Here is a 22,301-nt window from a genome sequence, read left to right on the forward strand (position 1 = left end):
TGTGGCGTTGAGGCCTAAAGGTGTGCTCCATCAATGAGAAATACTTAGATTTTCCACCGTTCTCACCAAGGTAATTGTGATTTCTAAAGATCAGAACTAATTGACTTTAACATTAACGATCCATCCGCTCTTTAGTCGATCTAAGCGGGTCTGCTTGTGAGCAGTCTGTCTGTATGTTGTGTGGGACTATATAGGTTTCACCATGTGTGCTTTCCATGCATGAGTCTCTGTGGGCATTGGTTTGTGTGCATGTGTACCTATGTGTAAGTATTTGCACAGGCACACGTTTATCTGTTAGTTTTTGTGCATTATTGCCTGTGCACAGATGCCTATGTAATTGGATATTGGCACATCTGGGAATCTCTAAGTGTCTGTGGGTTGAGGTATGCACGGATGTCTATGAGTGTGTTGTTTGTGTGCATACTGTAGGTGTGTAGGTATGTGTTGTGCTCTGTCTGCATATATGCATGTGTGTGTGTGTAATGTAAGTCAGTGTTGACGTGTATTGTGTCCCTCTATGTCCCTGTACTATGCAAGGGTCATCCACATTGGCTTTCGCAATGCTATTTACTGTATAGCACCTCATTGTCCCTATTTTTATGGCTGTCACTCAAACATGCCGTAATATCTGATGCGTTCTAGTTGTCATACCTAAAGTTTAGCCGATCAGTACCATCATATATGGACATATTAAAGAACGTAATATTTCTTTGGGTATTTTCTAATCCTCCCACAAACCCATGAGATCCAGGGGATAATTAACCCCACCCAAGAATTCCAGGCTAATAGGTTTTTTATGTACCCCACACCCCAGTGGCAAGAGAAAGAGGGTTATCAAGAAATCTGGACTGCATAGCAGAAACACTGGAATAAATGGAGTATGTCATTATAAGACCTGCTCTTTTAGGGAGTCCACGATGAACAGATGACACCAAATGACCTTTGTGACGTTTTACTGACCATCTTGTATTTGCAATCTGATGCATCAGGACACAAAGCAACATTGCATTCAATCAATATCAGTTTGATTAGAAGGAAGATATGCATATTTAAAGTACAATAAAAAACACAACAGCAAATTCTTTATTCTTATGACGCCTTTGCATTTCCCCTTGGTGTTATTCTGCATATCACGCCATCCAATGGTCTAAGAGTTCCATTGTCAAAAGTCTTGAAGCTCTGTCCAGCCACAAGCTCAAACTCAAACCTTTGCAATAGTTTTGCCAACACCACTTTCGCCTCCATCTGCGGAAAACAAGGAAGCACTTATTAAGAAAGGAAGAGACCTAGGTCATTATGCCATGGATGTCCAAACAAGCTACAAAAATCCCAGCGAGATTCATAAGAAGTTCTGCCATACGTTTATACGTTACATTTATTAGTAGACAAAGCCAATGTTGTAGCAGTTGGACTTCACCAACTTTGTGAAGTTTCATTAAATAACCACTGGGCAAATCTAGCCAAACCTATATTTGGGGGAGGGGGAGGAATTTTCAACCTGCTATTTTTTTTTCCAAGAGCATTCTCCTGTAAACATCATGGTATTCTATAATCTGTAAAAGTGTAGAGTCGGTGGCAAAGTAGCAATTTGCAGTCACGCTCCTCATTTTATAGCAGGTCTTACAGGCCAGGTATGTTTTCCTGCACAGATGTCATGTGTTGCAAATTTCCTGGCAGGTGCTATAATGATGTTTGTACTCCACCCCAGTTCCAGATTCAACTGGATTTAGAAGTCCTCTGCAAATAAAATTGTTCACAGCTGCACTCTCCCTATTTTTAGGTCTGGCTTGATACCGCAGCTGCTGCCATACTTAGGGGCATATTTACAAGCCCCTATCGCCACTAGAGTGTTGTTTTTTTGATGGTCTGGTGGCATAGCGACATTCCCCATATTTAAAAGGTGGTGCTAAGCCGCTTAACGCCACTTTGTAAATATGTCCCTTTCCACCGCAGTCCCCTGCGGCAAAGGGGCGTGCAATGGGTGCTGCAGTGGGCATTCCACTACAAAACCCATTTGCTTTTTGACGCTGAACCAGATTTATAAGACTTGGGCAGCACCAAAAACTATCGCCAGGGAATACCTGGTCTTGGAATGGCGATACGAGGAGAATTTATTAATTTCTTCTAGTTTTTTGCTTTTTCTATGTGTGCTGCAGAGTAAATCTCCATTATTGAATGTTTATGTGCATGGAGATGTCCCTTCCTGCAGATAAACAATCATCCCTGCAGTGCAGGCAACCTTGCAATATGGGGGCAGGGGGCCTGCACTGGAGTTAGGCAGCTTTTTTTAGTGCCAGCACTAGGGGCAAACAGGGGTGCGCCGTGGTCTTTGAATACGGTGCTTCACTGCATTTTCAAAATGTCGGAGCATGGCATTGCCAAATTTGGCATAACATTGCATTTAGACATTATTTGTAAATATGCCCCTTACTGTGCTAGATTTAAAAAAGACCTTTCAGTAATACTTTAGCGAGGGGCTGTGGGTCCATCCACATGTTGGTCGCCAGGTGTATTTTTTTGTGTGCAGTTTTTTTATTAAGTAATAGCATTAAATACATGAAATCTGTAAGTACAGGTTCACTACCGTCCAGGGGTTCGCCATCTCCGCCCTGCCAAATCTAATCCAAGCTGTCTAATATCGCGACCCCGGGAACCTCACAGTACAAACATAATGACTACGCTTAGAACAAATCAAAGCAATGAACAACACATAACAGTCCTGCCTATTGGAGAGGGACAGTGGTGTAATATTTAATACAATGTTCCTGGTGGGGAGTGCGTACGGGGTACACATATGGTCAACGGACCTATCCGCGTATCATAAGTGAAGGATGCAGCCAAGCAAATGTAGGCAATTCTCACAATGTAGGGTAACCATCTCCCACCATGGTAGCCAGGAGTATGTTTTGATTGGGCAGATGTTGTGTGCTTCCACAGAAAAAAGTGTTTCCTCTCCATGCAGCTGTGATTATTTGTTTATTTATACAACAGTATGGCTGCCTGAGCATGAACTTTCGAGGGCACACACATGGCATTTTAAATTTGTTAAAGTGTCTTAGATAAGTAGACAAGTTACTGTGACTATTTTTCTATGGCAGCAGCACAGATGGGAGGAGGGCAGTCATGAGGAATGTCATGCAGTCTGAGCACCCCCTCCATCATAAACTTTAGACTTCAGAGTGTAGTTATGTGTTTGAGAGCAGTACGATATGCCTAGGGCTACACCAAACTACATGGAATAACACCACTCTTAATATACGTAGGCTCTTCCGGGTAATGCGTAGAGCCACTGGGGTCTGGCCGACAGCTGGCTGTCTAGTATTAGACCTTGAAAAAGCCTTTGGTACTATCGAATGGCATTATATGTTTGAGGTGCTGCGGCGATATGGATTTGGGCCATACTTTCTAAGTTTAATTGAACTGCTATATGGGGCGCCTGCCATTCGTGTCCGCTTGAGATCTCTATTCTCAGGGCCAATACCGATAGAGAGGGGTACTAGACAGGGGTGTCGTCCTTTTCCCCATTAATCTTTTCACTGGCTATAGAGCCCCTGGCAATGATACTACGACAGCCTGCGAATAGTTGGGGTGTGCACCTAGGGGAGGAGTTGCATGCCATATCACTCTATCCTGATGATATCCTACTCTACATTAGAGATTTGCGGGCCATACCCCAGATCATTCCTGACACACAGGGCTGGGCGTGAATTGGGGGAAGTCCTGTTTGTTCCCCTTTACCTCTGATGCAGAAGACCCTCAGATGGTGGTGGATGGGGCAGTGGTGGCCTGGCAACCGGCCATGTTCCGATACTGATAATATATCGTACTGACCGGGATCTCCTGAAAGGTAATCTCTCAAGAGTGGATACAAATTTAAGATCCCAAATTGAATTTTGGAAAACACTTAACTTATCAGTTGCAGGTCGAGTGGCGCTCATTAAACCGGTAATGCTTCCCGTCTGCTTTATTACTTCGCTAAACTCCCGTTATATCTACCAGCATCCTTCTTCCAATCACTAGAAGGCATGATTAGAGACCTTATATGGAGTAATACGTGCTGTAGGGTGGCGCTTGTTAAATTATATTTACCTCTGGCGCAGGGTGGCCTGGCTCTGCCTAATATGGAACATTACCATTTGGCTTCCCAAATACAATGGGTGGCGAAATGGGTAGCAGAATTAGACCTTGCGGATACAACGGAGAGGGGGCCCCGTATACGTTGGATAGACTCCTTTTTATCTTTCATCCATGCAACAGTTCACATTCGGCGCGTCCCCTTTTGGTATTGATAGCATTGAGGTGCTTTCACAGAGCCCTATATCTTACTAGAGCAGTTACACCATACAAGCCCACTTTCCAACTGTTGGGTATGCTGGGGGGGGCAAGTCAGCACGGCAGAGCTAGCAGACTGGCATGCCCCTGACATACACACACTAGGGGACCTATACGCAGAAATTACGCTATGCCCCTTCCTCTCTCTTACTGAAGAGGAGGGTGACCCACCAGGACATTTCTTAACTCTTGCCTACTGGATGGCTATACTGGAGCGTCACTGGGGTAATATCTCACAGGAACTCCCAACACACCTCCTGATGCAGTATATACATGTAATGGGTAGGGGACGGCACCTTATAAAATGGTTCGCAGAATCAATCCGCGAGCACACTCTGGCTGATTTAACGCCACTGCCGGGTAGATGGGAAGCGGACATGGAAAGATCCTGCATACCTAAAGAGTGGACTATGCTGTTGGAGAGCCCCAGACAGATCCCTAGGAATGCTAGATTTAGACTGATCCAATGTTATATAGTTCATAGAGCATATCTATCCCCAATAAAATTAATAGGTATTTTAATAGGGCAGATGCCTGCTGTCCGCGCTGCAAAATGGTAGATGTCACTTTTCTACATATGATGTGGTCATGCCCCAAATTGCAAGACTACTGGCACGGGGTGGCTCAATTGTTGTCCAGGATCACAGACAGGGTATTGCTGACAACGTGGAAGGCATGCATTACAGGGATATTCCCCAGAAGTAAGAAATGCAAAGCCTCCTCCAGATTTTTAGACCTGGGACTAGTGGTGGCCAAGAGACTCGTCACGTCATCGGTATAATACAAAAAACAATGGTCCTAGACCTTCTTTATGAAAACATAAGTCAATTCTCTTTTTTGGTTTTTTAAATTATCAATTTTCATGAGCGTTCTATAGTGCAGCTGCACCCGCTCAAAGTATTAAATACATTATTCAGAATAAAACATAAACAATAGAAGTGCAATACCCAAAATTTACTTAACCATGCATTTAATTTTTCATGCCAATGGTATTTAATTCTGGTACATTTGTTTTAAAAGGGAAAAATAATCGTTGGTCATTAGTTATAGAAGGTTGCTCCAGATGGAACGTGCGTAAAGGAAAGTGCTCAGGTGTAAAGAATTGTGAAAAGACTTCAAGGTAGTGACATAAGGGAGATAAACATTGGTATTTCTAAACAAATGGACCGGTTGTAATTCACGGTCCTATCGGGACTGGCCACGTATATGGTAAAAAATCCACTAATTTTCAATTTTAATTTACACAGAAGTACATTCTTGTGTGGCACGTTTAGGGAAGCATGTGTGGTCCAGACCATGCTATGGGGGCGTCGACGTTTCGACCCGTCTTGTGGCCATGAGGGTAGTTCAAGCCTCGGCCTTGCGGGTCTTCCTCAGGACAGAATAGGGCAACCAACTTATATATTAGTCTTAATCATAAACCTAAAGGGCAAATTGGAGAAAGAGAGAATCAGGGTATTGCACTAAAAATTAGAGGCAATTTAAAAGGGGCAATTGGATTAGGGCTTACCCGCCAAAGGCTTGCAAGGTGCGGATCCTATTGGTTAGAGGTCCGTAGAATTTCTGTCCCAACAGCAATTGCTCGATAATTGCGCGTCAGTATAGTAGCCTAAGATTGAAGGCAACGGCGGAGGAGGAGCCAAGATGGCGGACGGATAGGACGTCTGAGCTCCCGGCTCCGCAGCCCGTCTGCTGTTTACATGACATCCTGATCTTTAATCCTGCCTACGGCGCGAGCAAATGTAACCACGAATGCGCTGACACTTTCCGCATTCCTCCGATGTCCCCGCCGGCTTTTTTGGTCGAGGATTCATAGAGTTTGCCGACTTTGGACTTTGCCCACGCACTCTGGCCCGACCACCGCCACCGGACACCGCTTATCACGTACGGTGAGACGACCTGGGGCCGGACCGGCGCCTGGGGAAATGTAACCGGCTGTGGAGTGGGCGGCTTGGCGGAGCCTTCTTCGCGACGGAGAGAATTCCTGTATGATTGGGTCCGGGCTGGCGAACCTTCCTTTGTCGTGCTACCAGCGGTCAGAGCGGTACCCGTTTTAGAGCGCCCACCACCCGCATTGCTATACAGCCGAGGGCTCTCACATCGTGTGAGCCCCGTATAGCGAGCAGTATCTCTTTTTGCCTTAAATGCTATTCCTCCGTCCTATGGAGTCACCCTCACCCCTCCGATGTGGGCTGACTGCAAAAATGGTGGCGGTGCCGGTCTACCTCGCCGGAAAGACGGAAGCCTCCATCTCCCTGATGCAAGCTGCCCGGCCTACTGTCGAGCTGGAGGGTGTCCCGGTGGCGCCTTTACATACTGCCGACATGCTGAAGCGGGGAGCAGACCTGACCTATGGTGATATCCTTCTAGCCCTGGAAGACTTGAGGGCGACATGGTGGCAAAACACTCGAGAATTGGAGCGGAAGATCGATCTCGCTATGCCATCCAGGGAACTACTGCGGTTGTCTGACCCCCCAATGCCTCTCATTCCCTTCGAGGCGGATACAATGTGGCGACAGGGGGATACTGTGGAACGTCCTCTCCCTGGCTACAGTGTCGAGTGTTCTTTGACTGACAAAGTTGCAGATACAAAGCTCCCTTCCACTTTACAAGCTGAGACTCTGCCTCTGCAAGTGTTGCCACGGCTTCCTCAACATCGCCGGAGTGTGTGCCGTTCTGTGGGGAAAACTGTGTTGGTCACTATCGATGTGGTGATGGTCTATGATTGGGAACTCTCGCTTCCTCTTCCTCTGCGTCTTCTATGCCGGGAGCGGCCATCTTGCTCCTTTGTTCTGCCTGAGGTACACTCCCAGCGGTGGCCATGCTTGGTGGGGTTTCAGCGTTCTGGCCAGGGCTGATGTTGCCTCCCTTGATGATCCTGCCTGACCGCCTGGCATGACCCGGACTAGAATATTTGTCTATGTATCTGATGTGCCACATGCGTGTAATTTGCTATTGTTGATTGCGGGGGTGGATCTGTGGGGCCACTTAGGGTCGGGCCGGGGCTGGGCGATTTCCTTTAGTTTGCTGTACGTATTGGCGGGCGGGGACTAGGATGGGACTGCTAATTATCTGATTTATTCGCACATTTGGAATGGAGTCTCCCCACCTGCTGCTTTGCTTGCTACTTCAGTTGTGCTGATGATATTTGGGTGGGGGATGCTTATGGGGCTGGTGGTGACCGGGAGTATGTAAAATTTCCTCCTCCTGCCTTCTCTGGGAGTCGGAGACTGGGATGTTCTTTCCCACTCTCCAGACTCTCTTTCCCACTTGGGGTTCTTTCGGGGCGACAGGCATGCCTATTGGGGGGGGGGTGGGCCGTGGCCTTCCGCTGGTATGCAGGGTGGGGGGATGGGATGTGTTCATGTCTTTTCTTTGTCTCTATGGCCCTCTTTCTCTTTCTTTCTCTCTTCTTCTTCGGTTTCTTTCCCTTCTATGTTTCTTTGTTTCTTCGGGGTCGGGGTTCAGTGGTAGTAGGGAGTTTATTGTGTTCTATCATTCTGTGGTATAGCGTTTGCTCTTAGTTCCTGGATGGTGGCCACCTGTTTCCTTACAAATGCCTTCCTATATAACGCCTCCTTCTGGGTGCTCCGTGAACGGCGATGTCTCTCCTGGTCAGTGATCAGCTTCGACTCTTTTCGTAGTTCACTACATTGTACTCGACACAATCATAAAATTAAACCTTTTCTTATCCTGATATTATTGTTCTATGTTCTACACGGTGCTTTTCACTCAGAGATTGCTTTAACGGCGCTCGGCCCAATTGTTTTTTTTCTCTTTTTCTTTTATCCTTTTCTGATATGTCATAGCGGCCGGCCCCGAGGGGTTGTAGGCAGACGCTGTGTATTGTGCATTTACCAAAATAAAGGTTTTATTAAAAAAAAAAAAAAAAAAAAAAAAGATTGAAGGCAACGGATTAAGTAATCATCCCCGAGGGGTGCGGAGGTTCATAATCAATCACCGCTAAAAAATTAATTATGAAAGGAGGTGAAAATGTTGTTACCTTACTCGCTTAGGAAGGCAACCGGTCTCACGGTGCAGTCGACCGTGTCGAGGGCAGTCAATGCTAGGTTCATCTCTGCGGAGGGCAGAAGAAAGAAATAAAATTAAAATTAAATTTAAAACGGGAGCGCTAGTGGGGCAAAAACCTCATTGAGGCCCTTTGAGTATAAATTACCTTGTGTGCGGGTACGAACGGTTCCCAATTTGATGTAACTGGAAGGGGAGATAGCGGCCGCCACTCCGACGTTTAAACCGCTCGCGACGTCATTCGCGCGAGGATGACGCAGCCGGTTCGTGTCAAACAGAGATGAAAGACTGTACCGTAAGGAACGTATGTTGTCCTTACGTGCAAGGGAAGAAAGTTCAGTACGATTGCCCGAAAGCAATGTGATACATTAAAATACCACATCATGGTGTTTCATGTAATTACATTATTATACAAAAATCATCAAGAATCGAGTTGTGTATAAACTATGTTGGGGCTATAGTCAAAAATTGTAAACACCGTTGGCATACAATAAACCCATTAATTAGTGACACAAAACGTTGGCATACAGTAAACCCATTAATCGGTGAAACAAATTGTAAAATGTAAACAACGTGGAGCAGCATATAATTTGTGTAGGTATATTTCACATGGTTGCATCAGGGGAAACAATAACAATTGCTCAAATGTGCAGAGGTCCAGAGCGTAAAAAGTCCATTAGGCCACATTGAAGAGAATATAAAATCTTCATTAAAAACAATATATACAATACACAATTAGATGGTGTTATACATGGTGTATCTACATGTTGGACCTAACAGTGGGAGCTGGGATAGCCCATATAATGTAGATCCCTAAAGTTTAAGGTGCAATTCATACATTACCGAGCACAGAGACCTGTCTACCTATTTCTTCAAATTCGTTCAAGCCCTGTGTGATCGTGTCTAGTGAATGTATCCATCTGCATTCACGTTTACTGAGAATATTGGCAAAATCTCCCCCTCTTGGATTGGGTTTCACCTTCTCAATAACCCACCATCTCAAACTTTCTGCTGTATGGTCAAACATACTGAAGTGCTCTACTAAAGGCGCGCCTTGTACCTTACAGCGTATGCGACTGCAATGTTGTAGGATGCGGCATTTTACTCTCTGGGTGGTCTGTCCTACATACATGAATCCATGTACCCGCACACAAGGTAATTTATACTCAAAGGGCCTCAATGAGGTTTTTGCCCCACCAGCGCTTCCGTTTAAAATTTAATTTTAATTTTATTTCCTTCTTCTGCCCTCCGCAGAGATGAACCTAGCATTGACTGCCCTCGACACGGTCGACTGCACTGAGAGACCGGTTGCCTTCCTAAGCGAGTAAGGTAACAACATTTTCACCTCCTTTCATAATTAATTTTTTAGCGGTGATTGATTATGAACCTCCGCACCCCTCGGGGATGATTACTTAATCCCTTGCCTTCAATCATAGGCTACTCTACTGACGCGCAATTATCGAGCAATTGCTGTTGGGCCAGAAATTCTACGGACCTCTAACCAATAGGATCCGCACCTTGCAAGCCTTTGGCGGGTAAGCCCTAATCCAATTGCCCCTTTTAAATTGCCCCTAATCTTTAGTGCAATACCCTGATTCTCTCTTTCTCCAATTTGCCCTTTAGGTTTATGATTAAGACTAATATATAAGTTGGTTGCCCTATTCTGTCCTGAGGAAGACCCGCAAGGCCGAGGCTTGACCTACCCTCATGGCCACAAGATGGGTCGAAACGTCGACGCCCCCATAGCTTGGTCTGGACCACACATGCTTCCCTAAACGTGCCACACAAGAATGTACTTCTGTGTAAATTAAAATTGAAAATTAGTGGATTTTTTACCATATACGTGGCCAGTCCCGACAGGACGTGAATTACAACCGGTCCATTTGTTTAGAAATACCAATGTTTATCTCCCTTATGTCACTAACTTGAAGTCTTTTCACAATTCTTTACACCTGAGCACTTTCCTTTACGCACGTTCCATCTGGAGCAACCTTCTATAACTAATGACCAACGATTATTTTTCCCTTTTAAAACAAATGTACCAGAATTATATACCATTGGCATGAAAAATTAAATGCATGGTTAAGTAAACTTTGGGTATTGCACTTCTATTGTTTATGTTTTGGTCTGAATAATGTATTTAATACTTTGAGCGGGTGCGGCTGCACTATAGAACGCTCATGAAAATTGCTAATTTAAAAAATCAAAAAAGAGAATTGACTTATGTTTTCATAAAGAAGGTCTAGGACCATTGTTTTTTGTATTATATCGTACCCAGGTCCACGACCATACTAGGGTTACCCCATTTTTGTAATGGCCACCTTTGCGCAGGTACAGCCTGCAAGGGTTTCTATGTTAAATGTTTGTTAGTGAGAAGTACTAAATGTTTGTTCTTTAGAAATATGTCATGTGTTTAATGTTAGCTATACAACAATTTCCATCATTTCAAAAACCATGTCGGATAGAGACATTGGCATATAGCGAAGACTATATAGATAAACTCCTATTAGAACAAGGAGCTGGTACTTTCTTAGGTGGAATTACCACCAACATAGATCTTACACTTAACGAAAAAATATCTAAACTTGAACGATTAGAGAAGAAATTGATTAGAACACGTCTACATGGGCACACCTTAGTGAAATACTTACAATCTAATGTTATCCCAGTAGGCCTACAGGTTAGAAACGAACCAGCTATTTTCTTGGATAATCCTAAATTCAAGGAGAACTTCAGTTTTGTGTCTAATAATTGTTCTAGGCACTGGATGGTGCTTGAGATTGAAACTGCAGTTGAGGAAGTACAACGTTTGACTAAAGAGATCTCTGACTTGAAGAAAGAGATCATTGAGGACAGAGCCCTTAATAACGCGAAGGAGGCCTTAGAAAGGCTGGAAAGAACGATTCACGACTTTGACCTCTATACCCAGGCTACTAAATTAGACAAGGTAGCCAGAGACATCAAATTTTACGACAAAAAAACAACTTACCCATATCTACAAGAGGGTTATTGCGTGAGGGAGCAACAGGGAACATACTCTAGTAGAGGCAGAGGTGGGTTTAGGAGATATACAACATTCTCTGGATCATCGCTAGGAAGCAGCACAGACAGTGACACTGAACGCCCAAGCCCCAGCACTCCCGCACCTAGCTCTAACAACACTTATACAGACCAACAGCCTTTTTTAGTAGAGGATCCATGGTGGACACAACGAGGGCGAGGTCATCCCTGGGGGAGACCCAGGGGATCCAGAGTACCAACATGGAACCAGGGCAGAGGCAGAATGAGGAAACAGACACATTTTCAACAGGAAACTCATGGGGATATTCAAACACGCCGACAACACTACAGATGGTAGCTTATACGCCCGTTAATCCTGTAGTCAATCTGTCAGACTACATACTTAAACCCAATGAACAAGAAATACTGAGTAAAGGCTTGTCTTTTGTCCCAACCTCGATGCCCAACAACTTCCATCTGAAAGTAGAACTGCACCAATTCTTTCGCAAGATCAGGTTGAAACACTACTTCCTTAAGATCCCTCCGAATCCCACTTTTTCTGGAAGTGGACTTAAACCCCCCTCTAAATTTAATCCTCCCACTCATCTAATGCCTCACAAACATCTGGCATATGAGCAGGTTGTGATGAGGGACGTTGACAACATACTGGCCAAACGGCAGTATGTTAAGTACAACGTGAGCAAACAGGAGCGACAAGCTCTGGAAACTTTAAAAACAAACACCAACATAGTCATCAAACCCGCCGACAAAGGCGGGGCCATTGTGGTACAGAATGTGGAGGACTACAGAAAGGAAATTCTATCACAGTTGTCTGTCGAAGGTAATTATGAAAAGTTGAATCGTGATCCAACTAGAGAGATTGGCAACACCATAGCACGCTTGACTGGCAAGGCATTAATAGTTGGATATCTTAGTAAATTAGAACATGATCACCTCAATAACAAACACCCCAGGATGCCCACTATATACACTTTGCCAAAAATACATAAGCAACTGCAGGACCCCCCCCAGGGAGACGATAATATCTGGCTGTGGCTCCATATTAGAACCGCTTTGTAAATACATCGATGTGTTTCTCCGACCTATTGCGGAGAGCACCCCTACCCACCTTAAGGACACCATGCAGACTATCCAACTGGTGGATGAGCGTCCATATGATCGCAGTATTAATATACTAGCTACTATGGACATAACTGCTCTATACACCAACATCCCCCAAGCAGCTGCTCTTTCTTGCATTGAATCAGTACTTAACAACCATCCAAAGTCCCCACTGAATTCATTATTGAACTCCTTAATGTGGCAATGACTAAGAATTATTTCAACTTCCAGGGTCAATACTATGTGCAAACCAAGGGCATGGCGATGGGAGCGAGCTTCACTCCGAATTTAGCAATCATTTACATGAATGAATACGAACAACAATTCATCATGAATGAATACAACCCATATAAGAACCATATAGTCTTGTGGCGTCGCTATATAGACGACGTTCTAATCATTTGGGAGGGTGAGGAAGAACAACCTATATCCTTTCATATTTGGCTTAATACATGCTCCATGGACATTCAATTTACACTTGAGTTCAATAGAGATCGAATTAATTTCCTTGACATTTTGATTAAAGCTGAGTCCGGCGAATTACACACGAGCCTGTAAGCGGAACACACTCCTGAAATACACCAGCCATCATCCACGTAACCTCAGGGATAATTTGCCCTTTGGCCAATTCCTGAGGTTACGTAGGAATTGTTCAAAGAAAGAGGACTATTTTGAAGAGTCAGCAGGCCTTCTAACCAGACTAATTGAACGTGGCTACCCAATTAGACTCCTTAAGAAAGCACGTAAACGTGCCTGGCACAATCATAGGGAGTTTCTATTGGTCCCGAAACTAAAGGCCAATACGAGTGAAGATAGGATCGTATGCGTGACTACCTTCAACACTAAAAGCAATGCCATTGAGAAGACGATTAACCAGCACTGGCATCTAGTGGCGGATGAATTGGGCAATATGCCCCCTCCATTACATGCTTTTAGAAAAGGCAAAAACGTAAGGGACCATGTGGTCAAATCCTTACTACTGATACAACGTCCACTGGGCCAAACTACTTTGTAGGGGATCCCACCGATTAGAGGGCATCGCAAATGTGGCCTTTGTAAAGCCTGCCCCATGACTGAGGAAATTACTGAATTCACACATAATGACCAGAAACATACACTACAGGAGCATAGCAACGGTAACACCACCGGAGTAATTTATGCGATCATTTGCCCGTGTGGATTCATGTATGTAGGACAGACCACCCAGAGAGTAAAATGCCGCATCCTACAACATTGCAGTCGCATTCGCTGTAAGGTACAAGGCGCGCCTTTAGTAGAGCACTTCAGTATTTTTGACCATACAGCAGAAAGTTTGAGATGGTGGGTTATTGAGAAGGTGAAACCCAATCCAAGAGGGGGAGATTTTGCCAATATTCTCAGTAAACGTGAATGCAGATGGATACATTCACTAGACACGATCACACGGGGCTTGAACGAATTTGAAGAAATAGGTAGGCAGGTCTCTGTGCTCGGTAATGTATGAATTGCACCTTAAACTTTAGGGATCTACATTATATGGGCTATCCCAGCTCCCACTGTTAGGTCCAACATGTAGATACACCATGTATAACACCATCTAATTGTGTATTGTATATATTGTTTTTAATGAAGATTTTATATTCTCTTCAATGTGGCCTAATGGACTTTTTACGCTCTGGACCTCTGCACATTTGAGCAATTGTTATCGTTTCCCCTGATGCAACCATGTGAAATATACCTACACAAATTATATGCTGCGCCATGTTGTTTACATTTTACAATTTGTTTCACCGATTAATGGGTTTACTGTATGCCAACGTTTTGTGTCACTAATTAATGGGTTTATTGTATGCCAACGGTGTTTACAATTTTTGACTATAGCCCCAACATAGTTTATACACAACTCGATTCTTGATGATTTTTGTATAATGATGTAATTACATGAAACACCATGATGTGGTATTTTAATGTATCACATTGCTTTCGGGCAATCGTACTGAACTGTCTTCCCTTGCACGTAAGGACAACATACGTTCCTTACGGTACAGTCTTTCATCTCTGTTTGATACGTACCGGCGGCGTCATCCTCGAGCGAATGACGTTGCGAGCGGTTTAAACGTCGGAGTGGCGGCCGCTATCTCCCCTTCCAGTTACATCAAATTGGGAACCGTTCATACCCGCACACAAGGTAATTTATACTCAAAGGGCCTCAATGAGGTTTTTGCCCCACTAGCGCTCCCGTTTTAAATTTAATTTTAATTTATTTCCTTCTTCTGCCCTCCGCAGAGATGAACCTAGCATTGACTGCCCTCGACACGGTCGACTGCACTGAGAGACCGGTTGCCTTCCTAAGCGAGTAAGGTAACAACATTTTCACCTCCTTTCATAATTAATTTTTTAGTGGTGATTGATTATGAACCTCCGCACCCCTCGGGGATGATTACTTACTACCTTGCCTTCAATCTTAGGCTACTATACTGACGCGCAATTATCGAGCAATTGCTGTTGGGCCAGAAATTCTACGGACCTCTAACCAATAGGATCCGCACCTTGCAAGCCTTTGGCGGGTAAGCCCTAATCCAATTGCCCCTTTTAAATTGCCCCTAATCTTTAGTGCAATACCCTGATTCTCTCTTTCTCCAATTTACCCTTTAGGTTTATGATTAAGACTAATATATAAGTTGGTTGCCCTATTCTGTCCTGAGGAAGACCCGCAAGGCCGAGGCTTGAACTACCCTCATGGCCACAAGACGGGTCGAAACGTCGACGCCCCCATAGCTTGGTCTGGACCACACATGCTTCCCTAAACGTGCCACACAAGAATGTACTTCTGTGTAAATTAAAATTGAAAATTAGTGGATTTTTTACCATATACGTAGCCAGTCCCGATAGGACGGTGAATTACAACCGGTCCATTTGTTTAGAAATACCAATGTTTATCTCCCTTATGTCACTACCTTGAAGTCTTTTCACAATTCTTTACACCTGAGCACTTTCCTTTATGCACGTTCCATCTGGAGCAACCTTCTATAACTAATGACCAACGATTATTTTTCCCTTTTAAAACAAATGTACCAGAAATATATACCATTGGCATGAAAAATTAAATGCATGGTTAAGTAAACTTTGGGTATTGCACTTCTATTGTTTATGTTTTGGTCTGAATAATGTATTTAATACTTTGAGTGGATGCGGCTGCACTATAGAACGCTCATGAAAATTGCTAATTTAAAAAACCAAAAAAGAGAATTGACGTATGTTTTCATAAAGAAGGTCTAGGACCATTGTTTTTTTTATTATATCGTACCCAGGTCCACGACCATACTAGGGTTACCCCATTTTTGTAATGGGCACATGTCATTGGTAAGCAGTAGACCCCCCATCGCTAAAAGCTTGGACTTGGTCTATGCTGAACTGGGCTAAGGCTGAAGCAATTTCACTGGCAAGGGAGGACACGTTAGGATTACGTAAAACCCCTTAGCAGAGGCTTGGAACACGATTCTCACGGCATTTCAGGTCGCAATAGCTCCGGTTGCCGCCCTGACATTCCTGACACCACTTAGGCCTTTCTTATTTGTGTGTTGTGATATGACACGGCATTACTGAGACCTGGACTGTGCAACATATATTACGTACATTAGAGCGGCGATGTATCACTTCAATGATATGGGTATCACATCTTCTATAGTAGATGTAGCATTGGTGTAGCGGAAATAGACCGCCTGCCTCCCACCCGGGCCTATCCTGTTTTCCCCTTCCCCGTTCTCATAAGTTGTTGTTATACGTTCTATTATTACACACTTAGTTTGGTCGCTAACCCTGACAATGTGGCATGGCTAAAGTGAGTCACTAAAATTGCATGCATGAAACAACTCTATTCAAGAACAAGATAATGGTAATTGGTTTATATACTGAAGTGATATCACGCTCTGTTTGATCCTCTCTGATTGCTGTATTAGACGATAATTGTTGTATTGTTTAGATATGGGATATGTAAATGTTAGCCGTGTTCAAAATACTTAGCGATCTCTGAAGACTCTGATTTTTGTCTATACCTGCTGGTTCTACAAGAATAATGTATGCTGGCCAATTGTACTGTATATGCAAAAACTGTAATAAAAAGATCAAACGAAAAAACAATCAACATGGAATTTTAGGCCTGGCTTGATAGTACAGCTGTTACCTGACCTTATGTAATCAACAACAACAAAAATTCACAGAACTACTGAGAGGGTTGTTTAGGCTCCACCCACATGTTGGTTCACCCGAGTACATGATTTGGTTGGGCCTGATGAATGTGCTTCCATTAAAAAGACTGCTTGTATTGAACCTTTTGGCAAATCGTGCACTCAAAATATAGCAGTAGTCAGTTTGTTATGGTGGAAAGCTAATGATCATGGTTAAATGCCTGATCTGTATATTATGAAACGCTATAAAAAGAGGCATTAGGCCTGACATATTTATTGCTTTTATTGTGAAAACATATGTTAAAGTCAATAGGCATTTAACTATGGATTGTTATCACTCTATATTAAAGTCAACAGGTAGGTACTTTGTTACCTGAAATATCACAGATTACCATAGTAGGCAAGGGGGTTTGGTGTTGCTTACCCCGTGTAACAAACCATGATTACAGATGGTTTGCTCTGTTATAATCCTTGTTGGACCTTCTTAGAAGTGATGGTAGTTTGCTTAGCTAACAGAAATTTACTATACTTTTTTAAGTTTCTGACTGTATGCCTCATGATTCCATTGTGGAAAAGCTTGTGCTCAATACTGTAGGCCGTAGTTGGTTATGGTGAAAGTCTACAATCCTGATTAGTGCACTGGGAAACGTTATGTCTGATGTCATGGGCTTGGTCTCATTATTAAGAAACATTATTACAAAGGCAGTTGGTCTAGCATTTTTATTGCTAAAAGAATTTGTTAAAACCGAAAAGCCTTTAACAGTTTGTTGTTATCATATTGTTTTACAAGCTGCAGAAAGGTAATTTGTTGCATGTAATCTCATTGATTACATACAGAGAAGGGGTTTGGCATTGGCTACTACCTCTGACATACCCTGTCAGTTTTCACTGTGATGATTCTTGTTAGGCCTTGCTGAGAGGGGTCGTATACTGTTCTGCAAGCTGTAATTTTCTTCATAGTTGTAATTCTATAACTGGGTGCAAGATGGTTGGCAGTTTTTGTCAACTTAAATAGGCCAGTATTGGGTAAGATGTAAAGCCACTCGGTAAAGAGTACAGGCATTATCGGTTCATTGGGAATGTTATGCCAGATTTTATACGTTTTTGATCTGTTTATTATGAAATGATATTACAAAGCCAGCAGGCTTGACCTACTTATTGTGAAAAGCAAGTGTTGCAAACCACAGGCTTTTTAAGGATAGATTGTTATTACACTGTGTTAAAGCCTGTATGCAGGTATTTTGTTACATGGAATCTCACAGGTTACCTTAGTAGGCAAGGGTTTTGGTGTTGGTGATCCACCCAAACAAACCATAGGAATAGATGATATGCACTACACTAATCCTTGTTAGGCTCTCTTAGGAGAGCTGGTATTTTGCTTTGCCAACTGAAATTCCATTTGTACATTTATGCCTGTAAGCCTGAAGGTTAGCTTGCGGAAAGCTTAGTTTCAGGACTCTAGTCTTGAGTTAACTATAGGGAATGATAAAGGGTAAATGCCAGATTCCCTTTTATTAAAACATATGATAAAGCCAGTAGACGTTGGCATATTGATTAGGAAAAGCATATGTCATTTAAGGGTTGATTGCTATTACTCTGGATGAAAGGCTACAGATTTTCTGTTACATGGAATCTCAAAGATTACCTTAGTAGGCATGGGTTTTGATGATGGTAATCTTCAGTCAATCAATCAATCATGAAATTGTGAAGAGGGCTACTAACCTGTAAGGGTCTCAAGGCGCTGGGGGGGGGGGGGGGGGGGGGGGGTCAGCTCCGGTCAGTCGAAGAGCCAGATCTTGAGGGTCCTCCTGAAGATGTGAAGAGTGAGAGTGCGTCTGATGTTGATCGGGAGCTAGTTCCAGGTCTTTACTGCGCTGTAGGAGAAGGCTCTTCCACCCGTTCTGGCTCTGCGGACGGGTGGTGTTTCAGCGAGGGCGGCGGATCGGAGGTACGTGGAAGAAGATTCTTTCGTTGAAATATTGGGGTCTGGTGTTGTGGAGGCATTTGTAGGCGAGGTGAGTATCTTGAAGGTTACTCCCTTCTCGATGGGGAGCCAGTGGAGGTCTCGAAGGTGTTGGGTGATGAGTTAGTATCAAGGGATGCCAAGGATGAGTCTGGCTGCGGTGTTCTGTATGGTCTGGAGCTTGCGTAGCAGAGATTTGTGGATCCCGCCGTAAAGGCTGTTTCCGTAGTCCAGCCTGCTGGTTATGGGTGCGTGGGTGACAGTCTTTCTTGAATCGGGGGGGTCCATTTGAAGGTCTTGCGAAGGATGCAGAGAGTGTTGAAGCATGTAGAGGCAACAGCGTTGATCTTTCGGGTCATGGAGAGGGAGGATCTCTCTGATAAATCATGGGGTTAGAATATTTTCACTGTGAGAACCCTTTTAAGCCTTGTTAGGAGAGATAGCATTTTGCTTTGCCAACTATCATTTTGCATACATATCCAATTTTATGATTGTATGCCTCACGTTTGCATTATGGGAAAGCTTAAACACAGCACAGGAGGATTCATTTGGTTAGGGTGACAAGCCAGTGATAACAGCTAAAGACTTGATTGGTTCACTAGGACAAAATATTTCTGATGTCGTAGGCCTCTTCTGTTTAATATGCAAAGTTTTGATAAATGCAGTAGGACTGACATATTGATTGTGAAAAGGATATGTTAAAGTCTGCAAGCAGGTCCTAGCAAAACTTTAAGCCTGGATGATAGATAACAGAATTATTTTAGTCTGCCCATCTGGAAAATTTGTTGGAAGTATATTTTCATCAGGCAGAACCATCTCTGTGTTGCATTCATAGATGTGAATGCATCATTTGATTTGGTCCCAACAGAGAACCTCTGGGTGGTACTTAACTAATATGGCATTCCGACAGATCTCCTAAGTATCCTAAGGCTTTTGCACACTGACACATATGCACAGGTTATGTGGAACTCTAGAGGGGACATTACGTCAAGGATAGCAGTTAAACACAGCATTAATCAAGGCTGTGTGCAAGACCACACGCTGTTTAGTTTATCTATAAGTGGAGCAGTTGATTGGCTAGCCCATTGCAAAAATGATACTACCAAATCTGCAAGCATTAGTCTATCAATACTGATGATACACTTCTTATTTCCAGAACACCACCAGGTCTCCAATCTTTGTTGGTCAGCTGTTCATACTTCTGCACAGCCAGGGGTCTGGAAGTAAATCCCTCTATATCTAAATTCCTGATGCTGAACCCCCACAGATCCTTTAGAGACAACATGAGGGTAGATGTGGTGTCCCTTGAAAGAGTCAAATATTTTGACTGCCTGTGGACCAGACTGACTGACAATCTGTCTTGGGTACCACAGGTGGAAAAAAGCATGATGACTCTTCACCAAAGGGCATCTGCCATCGACAGAAAGTACAAGGCCACCTAAAGTGTTACCATAACCCATGCTCTTTATGTTTCTAGATCTGCCGCTATGGCTCGGGCCACATATGGGGCAGAGCTATGGGGCCATGCAGATGTTTTCAGTTTGTGTAAGCAGAGACACAAGTTTATTAGATCATTGTTTAATCTTCCCCAAAGCACCCATCTCATACCTCTTCACATTGGCCTCTCACTAAATAAAATAGACCATGTTGTACTCCTAACACCTTTGATATATTGTGGTCTACACCGGCTTTGTATAGAGAAGCACTGGTGGAATTTAATAATATCATTATAAACTCACGTATCCTCTAGTTGAATAAAATCAAACACTTAACTGAGGTCACTAACATGAAGAAAGTTTGGAGCTCTCCAACTACACTAAAAAAATATATCTTATCCAAGCTGAAGCAAGCTTTTTTTCACGCTGCAGCAAATTTGGAAGCAGCAGAAAGTGAGGAGTATCACTGAAAAACTTTTAACTCAGAATGTTTTTTATAGTTTTGAACCATATCTGGACAGTATTTGCTCTCTGCAAACCAAAAGTTTATATATGAAGTTCAGATTTGGTATTTTGCCCTTGGAATCTTTTCTGAGTACTTGGAATAGAAAAGGAGCCATATCACCATATTGCCCATTCTGCCCGACGATCCTTGAGACAGACAATCACTTTCTCTTTTTCTGCCCAATCTATGTCCAGCTTCATAGGAGCTGGAAAATTCCTGTTTGCAAGCTTATTGGCATATCCCAATATTGGGAAGTGAGCCGACCCTTTAGAGTGGATACCGAAGATTACATTGTGTTTGGTGTCTCCAGGTTTCTATCTTGGGTGTGGGGAATCAGAACAAGTAAATTGGTGGGGGTTCAAGGTTTAGACACAAGTGTTGTTGGGAATTATGATGAGAGTTTGTAATGACTGATGCGTAGTATCCCACTTGACATTGTACTGCTTCCTCTAGTACCCAGCGGGAAGCCTTGCAACAGAGTAGGGACTTTTGTCTAACTGTAACATAGTTTTATTTGTATTGTATTTGCGTTTTAAATTGGTTACCTATTTTAACTATTTATACATGTATTGCTTTTATGGTTTGGACTCACACAAACACACACACACACACACACACACACACCTACCTTTGTTTATTTTCTTTGCTATTAATTTTAATGTCTGTTAAGAGGATACTACACCTCTCAAGGCAGCATTAAAGGTTTGCTTGCTTGCCACCCATTTCATTTGCACTGGAGTGCAACGCCTCCCAAGGGGTCATTTTCTCTAAACCAGGAGTCCATTATGGAATGCGGTTGTCCATAGTGTATAATTTTTTGTACAATTCCAAGATGCCCAACACATTAGTTCTAACTGTGGCAGCCATGCTTGAACTTTAAAACAATGATGGACTATTTACAACTTACCTCCATGAAGCAGTTTGGCCGCCATGATTAGTTTTGATATTGGAAGCATATGCCTGCTTTTTTTAAAGGCCACATGTTTTATTATTTTCTACTTTTATTCTTTAATTTATCTTGCATATGTTGATGAGTTTGTTTGTGTTTCATTGCAGTTATGTCAGACTTTTAACTATGTAATGGTTGAATGGATGCAGAACTGAAGGTGAGTAATAGACCGCATGTATATATGGCATATTGAGTGCCTAAACCCTCAATGGCTCAAAAGGTACTTTCATTCAGACGCCAGACCTATTTGCAGTGTCAATGTTTGTTATGTAACTGTGGGTTTCTTATCTGCTGACCTTGAGGGATGCACTCCATTGTAAAAATTCTGTTTGCAGCTATTGACCCCTAACACACTGCCACAGATGACCGCTGCTCCTTGTGACCTTCTGCCTACAACGGTGTCAAATTGAGGGCGTTTGAAGCCCCGGAAAAAAAGTTTGGGGGCCCCTGTTCTCAGCAACTTTTTAAATTTGTTTTGCCCACTTTTGCTAGTTTAAGTTGGCATTATATGAAACAAACTTCCCGAAATGTGGTTAAACAAAAAACAGGTGAAATATGTTTTGCTAGTGGCCCCAAAAACATCCTCAACATGATATTGGCAAAGAGAGAGAAAGTCAGAGAGGTAATATAGAGACACTTTCCCTTTCCAATGGGGCACCCTGAAAGGTAGGGGCCCTGGGCAATTGCCCACTTTGCCCATACCTTAAAACGTCTCTGAAACAGAAGGTTTAGAACAAGAGATCTGTTACTGGAAAAGAATACCATGTTGAAAGCATGATTGAAGCAAGCATGACTTTTT

At 43.2% G+C, this 22,301-nt stretch overlaps 1 protein-coding gene across 1 annotated transcript in view; it reads right to left on the reverse strand.

Moving 5' to 3' along the window:
• Window positions 1–936: 936 nt before the first annotated feature.
• The window catches only part of LOC146799016 (cholesterol 24-hydroxylase-like), a 275,481-nt gene continuing 254,116 nt past the window's right edge, over window positions 937–22,301 (reverse strand). Inside the window, exon 15 of the mRNA XM_085626413.1 lies at window positions 937–1,245. Coding sequence (XP_085482539.1) covers window positions 1,090–1,245 — 156 coding nt within the window. The 3' untranslated portion in view covers window positions 937–1,089. The remainder of the gene's footprint in view (window positions 1,246–22,301) is intronic.

This window comes from Triturus cristatus, chromosome 9, assembly GCF_964204655.1.
Source record: "Triturus cristatus chromosome 9, aTriCri1.1, whole genome shotgun sequence".
NCBI lineage: Eukaryota > Metazoa > Chordata > Amphibia > Caudata > Salamandridae > Triturus > Triturus cristatus.